The 11,995-nt window shown below is 43.5% G+C and overlaps 1 protein-coding gene across 2 annotated transcripts; it reads right to left on the reverse strand.

The window, feature by feature from the left end:
- Window positions 1–539: 539 nt before the first annotated feature.
- On the reverse strand, window positions 540–11,589 carry ITM2A (integral membrane protein 2A). Of its 2 annotated transcripts, XM_050901666.1 has the most exons (6): window positions 11,481–11,589; window positions 7,361–7,492; window positions 6,941–7,129; window positions 5,431–5,541; window positions 4,149–4,299; window positions 540–1,636 (listed from the first exon to the last, which is right to left on the reverse strand). In XM_050901666.1, the coding sequence occupies exons 1-6, from the start codon at window positions 11,562–11,564 to the stop codon at window positions 1,548–1,550; spliced, it is 756 nt and encodes a 251-aa protein (XP_050757623.1). In that variant the 5' UTR covers window positions 11,565–11,589; the 3' UTR covers window positions 540–1,547. The 2 variants fall into 2 exon arrangements, with proteins under 2 accessions (XP_050757623.1, XP_050757624.1); XM_050901667.1 differs by lacking the exon at window positions 7,361–7,492 and having other exon boundaries at window positions 11,451–11,589.
- Window positions 11,590–11,995: the final 406 nt, after the last annotated feature.

Here is an 11,995-nt window from a genome sequence, read left to right on the forward strand (position 1 = left end):
GGGGAAACGCTGAAAGGTGTTACAATAAGCTGCTGATTAACCCCCCGCTGCCTTGGTCTACTACGATACGCTAAAAAGACTTCTCATTAACACTGCCATCAATACATTAAGACAAGCAAACCTTTAATCACCAGCCTCATCAACACCAATATTCAAACGGATCAATTACAGAATGCATCCTTCCTTTGCTATACCACGACTGACAGTTACTGCCCGGCTGCCAAGAACTCTGCTCAACGGATTCAGTTTCCAGCACTAAACATCACTGAGAATTGCCTGCCGGGGGATCAAGTTTGAAGCGGGATGTCTCTTCTTCCCTCTGTTCCCCAAGTTCGTTTTGCACCACAAAGCATTGCCACAGCACCAGGAAGAGGAAATTCGGCTTCACAAGCTGAAAAAGAGGTGAGGGTAAGAGGTTTAAGAGGGAAGAGCGCCGCATGCTGCCCCAGGCCCGTAACCGCCACCTCCCCCACATGGGCCATACACCAGCGTACTGTACTCTTGCCTCTGAGCACCATGAAGTCACACAAACGCCAAAGTTTTAGAGAAACATTTATTATAGGGTTGCAGAATTTATGCCAATATAAAGTCCCTTAATAAAACTCTCAAGTTCATCAACTGCAGGACACTAACTCTTCATTATCTTTATACTGCAGCTTTCAAAAAAAGCAACAATGCTCTGACTGCAGTAGTAATGCTACTTGCTCATAAAAAGTTGATCTAAAAAGTTTATATAAGCCAGAGTAGTTTAAGTTTACAACTACAGTCACATTCACAAGTGAGCTATACCAGAACAGATTCTTGAAATAGGAAGTTACAGGATAAACCAATTCATAACCAAAAATACTGACAAGCTTTAAGACCAACTCTATCTGAATCTAACAACTAAATACCACAAAACCAAACAAAGGTAGAAGAATTAAACGTAAGCTCGGGGAAGGTTCCAAATATACATACGAATTCAATACAGTAATTGCACAAAATGAAACAGGGTAGTGTTAAAGGTTTATGATCACTGAGGTTGGATTTTACATGCTTCACACATGGTAGTTAAAATAAACCTTTTAATGATACGCATCAGAAGGTTTTTTAGCCAGGATACGGAGTGCAGAGCTATTCTACAGAACTACACAAGATGTGCAAACCACAGATTATTAATATTAATCATTCTGTGAAAGTTAAGGTGAACAAAATTGGTTCCAGCCAAGGAATTGGTTAACCGTTTTATATATATATATTTTTCTGCCATTCCCAGATTACACTAAATCAAACACATTCAACGGATAAATTGATATTAACCTTCTAAAAAAAAAAAAAAGAAAAAACAAAACCTTACTCAAATTTAAGTTTTACATGAGACAACTAAAAAGTTATACCAAGGATCAAAGAAAGCTGAAATGGTGACTTAGTCTTTTGAAATACAAGCAATACACAGAAAATGCATAAGGCTTTTGATTATCACTGCACGTTTTAATTTAAGAAGTCGACGTCTAATGCTCAGACTTCTCAATGAAGGTGTGAACTAGTCACCTCCCATCCAACACCTTTCACTGTTGACAGATCTTTGTTTCAACAACGAAAGAGTTTTCAAAGTGTCTGATTGAATGACAGTTCTCCACTGAACGTTTCTGCAGACCTGGGGACGAGAGAAGATGAGAGCCTAAGTAAAGCAGATCTATAATCCAGCGGCAAGTATTTACAGGTTTTGTAACATTACGAACAGCAGCAAGATACAATCATTCGGAACACAGTGTTTCTACAGCCGTGAATTGCCACTAGAGCTTGATGTCAGTTTGTTTTCTGTCAGAAAGCCTCCCTCATTTTCAGAATGGTAACAAGAGAGGGGGCCACATACAACACAGGGGACAAAGCAAGCAAGCACTTTTTTCTAGTATCCCCGCCACCATTTTAGTGACAGAAGAGACAACACTAAATAGATCCTTTATGGCAAAGTTTCTCATAGCCCTTCCTAACCACAAAGGAAAGGAAAAGCAAAGCAGATTGAAATTACAGGGAAAGAGTTTAAAAACTCAGAAAGGGTGCAGAAAAAAACCCTAGCTCTTTATGAGCACTTCCCCTCACCCTGTATGTATTAACACAGAGTGTGCTTCTATAGAGCAGTCTTCACCTTGACTAGAGCCCTGTGAGGATTTGCCGCTCAGCTGATGATCTTACTGAAGTTTTTCCTAACACTATTAAAGTGATTTTCTCTATTTTGGGACATGCCAGCATTGGATCTGACACAGGCAGTTTACCTGTATCAGCTGTGAATCTTTACTAGGAGACAAGAATATAGTAGTCCTGCCATCAAAGACAAGCTCTCAACTAAAGCACTTCAATATAGAACAACTGGAGAAGAAAGATTTATAGCTTGTTTAATAAGCAGAGAATTGTTCAGAGTAAGCAAGAAAAGCTATCTATTGAAGTCTAGAAGCACTAGCTCTTAAACCAAACCCAGCAGGGCACTGCTTTAGTTTATAAACATTTAAAATACAGGCTGTCCGTCAATTCATCTCAATCTTAATGCGGGTACAAGCTAAGAAGTTTCCAACGGCTATCTAACTGGGTACATAATTGAACAGTCAGGACGACCTGTCCAGCTTCTCGCATGCCTTCAGTTACAACTCCAGGGAACTGCCGCAGAACCTCGGGTCAGTTTGATCTAACTGATGAACCCACAAACTCTACAAAATCTGAGAGCCGATGCAGCACCAGCTAAATGAGAAGACTTCTCCACAGAAGCTACAGGAGTTTATCCATTTTACTCTAATTATTTACGTGCGCATGGCTTGTACACCCTAGAAGAAAGGAGTGCTAGAAATCTGATCTGGAAGGCAAGACAAGCCTTGTCCCTGAACAATCTTCTCAGCAGCCGTCTTCCATTTGACTAGATTTCCCACCCCCCTCCACGCTGAGGGCAAACAATGTTAGTTACAGAACAGAAGCTGTCCCAAGAATCATTCATTATGCATTTACTAGAATCTTTTTGTGCAAGTATTCTGTAGAAGTCTTTTACTATGCAGCGAAGATGTCAACAACACGCTATAGCAAGATGACTTACTTTAAGGAAACATCATAAACACTCTTCGCAGTATTGTCTGTAGACTACAGTCGTTCAGTCACAGCAGCAGTCAATTGAGACTTGTTCACAAAAGCATCTTCGCAACAGCCAAGAGACACATGCCTCTCCCTCCCATAAAGGCAACACCTACTGTTTCTTCATGTGCCCTACACTGTCAGCTACACAGGAGCAGTTTTATGCTCCCACATACAAAGCCTGCCATCTAGTAACAGGATGTAGTCTCTAGCAAACAGATGCGGCTCCTGATGCTGCAAGCTGTAGCTGGGCTGAGGAAACTCTTGCCTAAGAGCTTGGCAGGAAAACCAGAGCAGAGAGTTCTGACAAACCAAACATTTGCATTCTGAAAGGCTGTAACTGACAAAGGATTAGTTCGCTGTTTGTTTGGTGGGAGCAACAAATTATGAAATGCTTTGAGAACTCCAGTGAACTAAAATTCATAGCATCAGATTTCTGTACTCTAGGCCTCCTTCCAGTATGTCAGGCCACCGACACCTCAAATTCAATCCTTTTCACAGAATGGCAGGGGGGTGGCGCGAGGAGACAGGCAATAAAGAAACAGAGCTCAGAAGTTCCTATGAAGTGTTCTTCCTCTTTTAGAGAGGAAGTCTGGGATGTCCGGAGCTAGCTGTTCAATTATTTTTTTTTTTTTTTGTCAGAGCAAGTGAACCAGAAGATAATGCTTTTACTTAGTGCTCCTGCAACCCAGTTTTAGATAGGACAGTGACTAAGCTGCACCTACAGAAACTCACGTTATCAGATGGATTATACGAATTTTGGGGCCAAACTAACTTACAACTTCAACCAAAAGATGGAACAGAAATAGGCTTAAGTTCAAATTTGGTTTGGGCATGTAACCTCTAATTCCATAACTGAAACTCTCGCTCAGCATGTTCGAATGAAACTTCAGTACACACTTGAAAGTAGGGGAAAACACCCATCAGTTCTATGAGAAGTCTCAGCTCATGTTGAACACTTACAGATTTCTGAGTCTAAAAACTCCGAAGGCGTAAGTATTTACCCTTTCCCTACTCGAACAATAGATTTGTTTTTAGTGAAGGGAACTTACCCATTATCTGGTCTCTGCGCTGAAGTCTGAACGTCTCTTTTCCGACACAGAGTTGGTAGATGAAGATACCCAAGTCAGACACATTATCTATCTCCTCTGTAACCACCATTTCTTCACGGACTAGGTAGGTCTGAGGCAAGTAAGAGCCAGTCTGAAAGAGAAAAATCCTTGACATACAGTATTCTGCTAACAATGGACAACATCATTACATTTTGCTCTTTTCTTTGGAAGGGCTTCAAGCACTAGATTTCAGTTTTCCTTCTTTTTAATACTAAGATATGCTAGTCTTGAACAGCTGCATACCAGAGAAGTTAAAAACTGACAAAGGCCATTTCAAACAGTTGCAGTTACATCCAAACAAAGCGCAGTTAACCTTAACATTGCTCCCCTCACATGAAGCAAACATAAATAGAACCCGTTCAAGTTTATTCGTATGCACCAGAAAGTTTGCAGTTAAAAGAGGAGAAACAAAGTATTATGAAAGTTTCCATGTTTGAGGCAATATATTTCTAATACAAAAAAAAGCAGTGCAACCTACAAAAGTTCTTCATCAGAAGATCACAGCACTATTGAAACAACTTCCCACCCCTCATGACCAACTCCTAAAAACAGGGGCAGGGAGACACACTTAAAGCTTGCCTTCATGAAGCTAGAAAAAAAAAAAAATAATGAAACAAGCTAAACTAGGTCAGGTGGCCTCTAGCACTAGGTGTAGAGGAGTCAATGACTTTTTTTGAAAAGTACATTAGACACACGATAGCTCAGTATTGTATTTAATTTGGAAGTAGCAGCGAGCTCTATCAACCTGACCCATAAGTGATCTTGGAAAAATACCAGTTTTAGTCACTGAAGAGTCAAAATGCTTGCGGTAAGCTCGTAACTACAGTGCCAATAAAGCAGAAGAACAAGTTAGCATTGTTCTTTTCATTAAAATTCTCATGGGGCAAGCGAGCTTTCCGGTAGTAACTTTCAGGTTTAGGCTTTCAATGATACTTGGAACTTTATCAAATTCCTTTATAATAGCTAAATTTAACCTTATTTGCTGGTTGCTTTCAGCTTTCATAAAGCTAGGTATTAATAAGAGCATTAAGCATGAATCTGCTCAACATAATATACACTGACAGCTGGCCTTAACTTCAGTACAGTGACTGAGCCAGGGGGATTATGTACTTGGATGGCAAGAGGACTGTTCTAGCAAGAGACTGTAGTTCGGGAGCAACACCCAGCATTCTTATCAAAAGTGGTCTTGTCAGCATAACTAAACAGTAAAGTTTCCACATACCGCCAGTTTTGCGAAGAGATCCATCAGATTTCTTGGCGGCATAACTATGGATGTGTTCAGCGGAATCACGTAGCAGTTACCCAGTTGCAAGTCAAGATACGCCGTCAAAAGCTATTTTGAAAACAAGTTTTGAATTAAGCGCAGCCTTTGATTATTAGAACACAGTTCTACAAGGACTAAGAAGGAAGCTCAAAAAGCTGGAGATCATGCACAGCTAGTATCAAAGCGATGCTTTCAGGAACTGTCTAGTGCAAGAACTTAGCTATTACCACTTCTGCAAACAAAGTGGTTACAGCTATGGTTTACAACAGGACTTTTGTACAGAAGTGAGAGCTGACTACAAATGCCATTTCTATCATAATTCTAAATGAGTACTGTTTGTATTAATACAGAGAAAGTATTTGGGAGTATGCTCTCGTAACTGAAGAAGTCCAATTAAGCACCGTGCAAACAAAAGGTATCCAACTGCTGCTAAGCAATCACTCCCTGTAAACAGTTCTTCAGAAAAAGTATTAGTGTCTAGAAAGTCACATCAGCATTACCACTGAGCACAAGAACTGCAGAGACTAAAATTATCAAAATATCCACTTGTTTTATTATGACTTTGTATAGCACTTAGCCAGAATCAACTGAAGTTCTTAAGTTGCCCGAATCCTTTAAGTTATAGCCAAGATTCTGTCAAGACAACACAGATAAAAGCTGCAAATACTGCAAACACAGGTAGCACAGCTTGGCTGCGTGGCATTCCATGCTACTGTGAAAGGCAGCACGTATAGAGGTCAGTTCTAGTGTCTTTACCCTGATTATACTTGCATTGCCAAGGTTTGATTTACAACCAGCCTACGAGAGCTTTTACAGCTGACTAAGGGTAACTGTTAATACTATCTGCGCAACTTTTTTATTAAAGTCAAATTAAAACCACCCTCTCATCTTTGCTTTAGAGAAACAACATGTAACTAACACAGCATTTTCAAGTTCTAGGTTTCAGCCACTTGAAGTGATTTTTCAATTCACTTATCCAAGGCCCACACTTGTTTGGAATTCTACATTTTGCTGTAACACAGTTTGGCAGAATCTTAGACTGAATCCTCAGTTCCCAATTTCTTGGCTCATATTTACAGTGTTCTCCTACCCTCACCTTCATTTACACACGATTCGTGACCAAACAGCAAGTGTCACTTCCAGACATCCTACGGGCAACAATATTTAAAGTTGCATAGCACCGAGATGCATTGTTTTGAGAAACGATCCAGTCAGAGTCACTGTGGGTATGAACTCCTCTAACATTCTTGTAACACTCCTCCCTTGCAGAAGTTAAGTCTACTATTATAGAGTTGAAAGGGTCAGATTTCCCACGCTTAAACCCATCCCCAGAGAGAAGCTTGCATTGACAGTAAGCTTTAAAGGTCTCAAGAATTAAAACCCTGGAGCTGTTATGATTACCATCCGCTCCACAGTTTCCCAGTGAGCAACAAGACTACTTATTTCTTATTGCTTCACCTATACTCACCCTATCAAAGTCATGAACGATTGCTGCTGGATCACTGTCCGAGAACTTTGGAACGGGCACATCAATGATGGCTATGTTATCATCTTCTCGAATGTCAGCTTCTTCAGCAATAGGGAGGAAATAAGGTTCTACCGCACGATCACGATTTTCATTTTCAAAGTAACACATTTCACCACGGTACACCTTATGCTGAAAGTAAGAGCAAAGCTAGTTATTTTTACAGCAAACGTTGCTTTAAAACTGTATTTCTAACACTTACGCTATGACGAAACACAGGTCTGTCACACCTGGAGCTTTTATAAGGGACATAGCAGTCTTCATGTCCCAGTCATTGAAAGTTTTCTATTATAGTGGTAATCCATTTATAATTACACTTTTTTTACTCAGTGAAGCTTAAAGAAAAAAGAACTTTCACATTACTTTAGGCATGAAGTACTTGTAGATGCAGGCTCCACCGACAACAACTCCTGCCAAGATGAACGCTAGACCCAGCAGAGTCAACAGACATCTTCCAGATGAGTTTTCACCTCCATGTGTGGCAACTTCTGGATCCTTTAAATAAAGAGGGATGAGAACTTAGAAAGTGTAGCTGCTCTGAATTTAAAGTAAGCTGTTATCTACTGCTTCACTTTGATCCACCATCTTCTATTTCTTCTAGGTATGCAGTGAGAATTGTAAGTCAAGCATTATTTAATAAGAAAACACTTACATGAAATACTACCGCATCATATTAAGATCAGTTTTCAAACAGCACTGAAAGAGGATATTTTCTTAGTTAGAGGATGCTTTCTAGAAAAACCTTTATCCAGAAACTATTTGAGGTGTAAGAAATTTAAATAACTGTAACAAAAGATACAGTGCTGCAGCCGCAATATAGTACAAGGAAAGCAAGATTTGTAGAGCAAGGTCATTTTAAGGTACACAGTGTTTTCAGGCCTCTTCCCAAAAGCCTATTTCCTATCCTCCTCTTGCTATCAGATGGATTAAGGTAACATTACTTTTCCTTACAAAGCTGGACTAACAGAAAAAGCTAAGATGCAACTCTATTAGCTGGGGAACAGACATCTGACACAAGTCAAACATTCAGGTTTTAGAACTTGTAATATGCACAAGTGAAGTCCACTATGAAAGAGAACCACTCGTCAGCTTAAATGCAGCTCCAAATTATGCCAAATAAAAATACGTCCCTGTGGCACATCCCACCTTGCAGCTTCAAAATACTCCTTCTTCCACCCAAGTCCCAGGGAAGTTTTGTTTCTAGCAGCCTGAAACTTATCTCTTTAGTTCAGTGACTTGTTTCCCTGCCCCCCCCCCCCCCCCCCCGTTTTGAGTGTTCTCTCAAACAGAAGATAACTGCATCCAAAGGAAACTACCATCACGTAACATGGTGATGAGTTGTGTAATACCAACTGCAAACTTAGTGGCGGTGTCTGAATGGCAAGTTTAACACTCAAGAGTTCTTTCAGTGCCTTTCTAGACTTCCAGGTGAAAGGCTCACACAAGCCAAGGAGAGAAGAACAGCAAAAGTACTGTCAAATACTAAACAATCAGAAGAGACATTCCCTTTGGGCAAACACACACTGGTTTTGGGTCTTTCAAAAAAAAAAAAAACCCAAAAACCCACAAACAAAAAACCCAAACAACCCAAATGTTTAGATAATATATATATTTGGTCAAGTATGTCCCTTTAATGATTCATGACTCTGGTATTTAGCAGCTCACTTTCAAGACCTGCTCTTTGTACTGGCCAGGAAGAAAAATTGGATTTCACAGCAAAAGATCTTTTCCTTCGTGTTGTTCCTGGAGTCAGTAGCTAGATTTAGCACAACAGCTTCCATGGCCTCTCTTTATTTGGGTCCCACTATTTGCACTCCTGTAAAACACAATATATTTAAGTGATCTGTGATCATGACAAGTCACAGTATTATTACAAAGGCTGCACATATTTCCATGCTCAGCAAGATATAGCAGTGTAAAAGTCAAAATGCATCAGCTATGCAAGTACTGAAACAAAAACCAAGCTGTTTTGCAAAAGTCAATACTCCTACATTCCACTCCCGCATCCTCCAAACAGAAAAATGTTGGTTCAGCAAGACATAAGCCACTGCAATTGGCTAGTTAAGCCTTTGTCAAAAAAACACCACTAGTTTCAAGTCAGAATTATGCCACATTTATATGCTATTATGTGAAAGCCATCTTTCAGAGTTAACTGGCTTTTAAGATCAAGGCTAATTCTGTTCTCTTCATATTCTGCCACCTTCATCTACACCTTTCAGTAACTTATTCATCTACCCTATCATTACTTGAACATAACAGTCTGCAGCAGGTTTTGGCACTACAGACGTCCTAGTGCTTGGATGATGTCGACATGTAATTAGCTACATTTGCACTACACGTATTTCAAACAAAGCAAAGCTATTTATCATATTAAGAAGCAAAGTAGGCAGCCTAAATCTGAGAAGAAAGAGTTGACAGAGCTGATAAGAGAATACAATGCCAAGACTTTGCTCCAGTAGGTTACAAAGCCTCTGCTCAAAAATAATGTCATAAAAAACCTGCAAAGAAAATACAGTTCTAAGCTGTGCAGTAGCAAGCAAAGGAAACTAGGAGTAAGAGAGGAGAAGAATCACTTGTGTTAACATCTGCAGCTAGCTCAAGAGACACTGTTGACACAGTCGGCTCCAAAGAATCTGCAGGGATAGTATTCTGCAAGCTCAAGTGTTTTGTGCAGATATTCTAGGGGACTTTTATTGTGCTGTTTCAGCCAACATCAGCCATTAAGCTTGTTTGCTCTGCACAAATATTCCAGCAAAAGGAGACATTAACAAGCACTAGAACAAGTTTGTCTTGGAGTAAAATTGTGAACTTGATGTTTACATGCAACTCTAAGCCCTGAAGTCAGAGTGAAGAGTTGTTAAAAAACCATGTACACATGCACAAACATGGAGAATATTGTGACGGGTATAACAAAACAGCATGAGTAGCTTCTAAAATGAGAAGAGCAGCTATCATGAGAAGAGAAGAGAAGAAAGGGTGTAAGCGCGTATTAGAACTATTATGCTCAGAACCTGCATGGTACAGTGCCAGTAAAAATATGTATAACAAGTTGCCTCAAGAGCAGCTGATGAGTTTGTCCTACAAGAAACTGGCCAGACTAATGACATTTTCAAGATGTAAATTCGTCCTTTATCTACACTGTTTCACTACTTTCTCCGCCTCCTCTTGATCTAGTAATTCGGTGCTACTGTATTAACTGTGCACACATACAACTCCTACAGCTCAAAACAGTCCACTGAGCAGTAACACCACTCTGCACCCCTTCCCTTTTAAAGGGAGGCTATTTCAGGTGAGGCAGAGGCTCTGCAGGTTGGAAGGCAAGCTGCTTTCCTGATTACAGCTTAGAGGGGAAAAAAGGAAAAAAAAGACACTAGAGTCCAACTCCACAAGTTTTGTTGGGTTTTTTTTTTTTTTTACTCCCTGATTACAAATAAACTCGGTCCATCCCATATTCCTCCTCTAGAGCTACTGATTTATTTACCTAGACATTGATCTTCTTCATCTGACTAAAAACATCAGCAACTAAGTAAGACGTCTTCAAAATAAAGTCTCCCACAGATTTGGAAAGTTCAGTTCAAGTCAGGGACACGGCAACTCGTTAGGAAGGAAAAGCCAACCACAGAGTACTTGCCTGGGTTTCTATTTAAAACCCTTTATGGCAGGTTTCTTAATTTAAGCTAGACATACCAGAAGCCCAGACACCTCACCACAGCGCCGCTCTCCAACTCGCTGCCTACGAGGGTTTCAGAGCAGCAGCGAGCGGAGGACGAGCCCTAACCCACTTTGTTCGCCTGCAAGACGCTGCTGCAAACTTGCTCCTTCCCGGGAGGGCCAAGCTGCCGCCCAGGGCACGGCACTTTCCCTGCCCCTTTCCCCGGCCTGGCCGAGACGGAGCCGAGCCCCGGAGCTCGCCAGGGCGCAGGACTCACCCGCCTGCGAGCTAGGAAGGTTTAAAACCCCGTCAGGAAACACGGCCCTGGCAGGGGCCCAGCTGGCAGACAAACAGCCAGGCCCCTGCGTGCCAGCCTGAAGCTGTCCCGGGTATGTCACGCTAGCCCGCAGCTCCGCACCGCCCGGGGCCTCCCGAGCGGCAACCGAGCTAGGAAAATGGCTGTGGTGAGGGAACCGCAAATCGCTGCAGCAGCGCGACGGGGCTCGGGCCCTCTCAAGACCCGCACCGCCCAGCGGGCGCCCGGCAGCCCCTCCACCGCGGCGACCCTGAGGGGAGCGACCCCCCGTCACAGACCGACCGCCCCCAGGCTGGAAGGCCGCCCCAGCACCGGGGAACGCCGAAGGGAGCGGTGAGGCGGCCGCCAGCCGCGCCGCAGACTCTGCGGGCTGCCCTCCCCCGGCCCGCAGCCGCTGCGAGAAGATGGCGGCGGCTTCCACCTCCTCCTGCCCCCCCCCCCCACCTCCCTCCGCCCTCCCTCGGCCCCGCTCCTCCCGCCGCGACCCGGCAGCGGAGAGACCCCGCTCCCCGCACCTTATCGGCCACCAGCGCCTCGGCCGCCTCCTTCTTCGGCTCGTCCTTCTGGGCGAAGGGGGAGTTAAAGGCGATCTTCACCATGGCGCTGCTGCTGCGCACCGCCGCCTCCCCGCTGAAGAGCCTGCGGGCGGCGGGGCGGGGCGCGCCGAGCCGGCCACGCCCCCCACCCCACCCCACCCTGCGCGGGGCGGGCCGCCGCCGAGCTCCGCCTCCCGGGCAGGAGGGAGGCGCGCCCCCTTCAGGCCGGGCGCCTCACAAACGGGCTCGTCCCCGCCGGCCGCCGAGGCGGGGGGGGGTGCGGGCGGCCCCGGCGTGCTGTCCCTGGGGAACGGCAAACCCGGTGCTGGGAAGCTGAGCACAGCGTTGGCAGGGTGCCGGTGTCCCATCTCAGCCCTACAAGCCTCCTACATCCCCTCAGAAAGTGACGCTGAATTAGAAATTTAATGGCGCCCAGGCGCCATTGCAGCGGGCGGAGTACTTGGCCCCGAAAGGGAGACGTGCCTTAAACTCCT

This window comes from Gymnogyps californianus, chromosome 9 (genome assembly GCF_018139145.2).
Source record: "Gymnogyps californianus isolate 813 chromosome 9, ASM1813914v2, whole genome shotgun sequence".
In the NCBI taxonomy this organism is placed as follows: Eukaryota; Metazoa; Chordata; class Aves; order Accipitriformes; family Cathartidae; genus Gymnogyps; species Gymnogyps californianus.

Excerpts from the sequence above, each read along its gene's own strand:
- ITM2A (XM_050901666.1), bottom strand. The coding sequence starts at position 11,564 with ATGGTGAAGATCGCCTTTAACTCCCCCTTCGCCCAGAAGGACGAGCCG. Across the intron at positions 7,493-11,480 it reads AGGCGCTGGTGGCCGATAAG|GATCCAGAAGTTGCCACACA; the intron begins GTGCGGGGAGCG and ends CTTTATTTAAAG. Across the intron at positions 4,300-5,430 it reads ATCTCTTCGCAAAACTGGCG|ACTGGCTCTTACTTGCCTCA; the intron begins GTATGTGGAAAC and ends TTTCTCTTTCAG.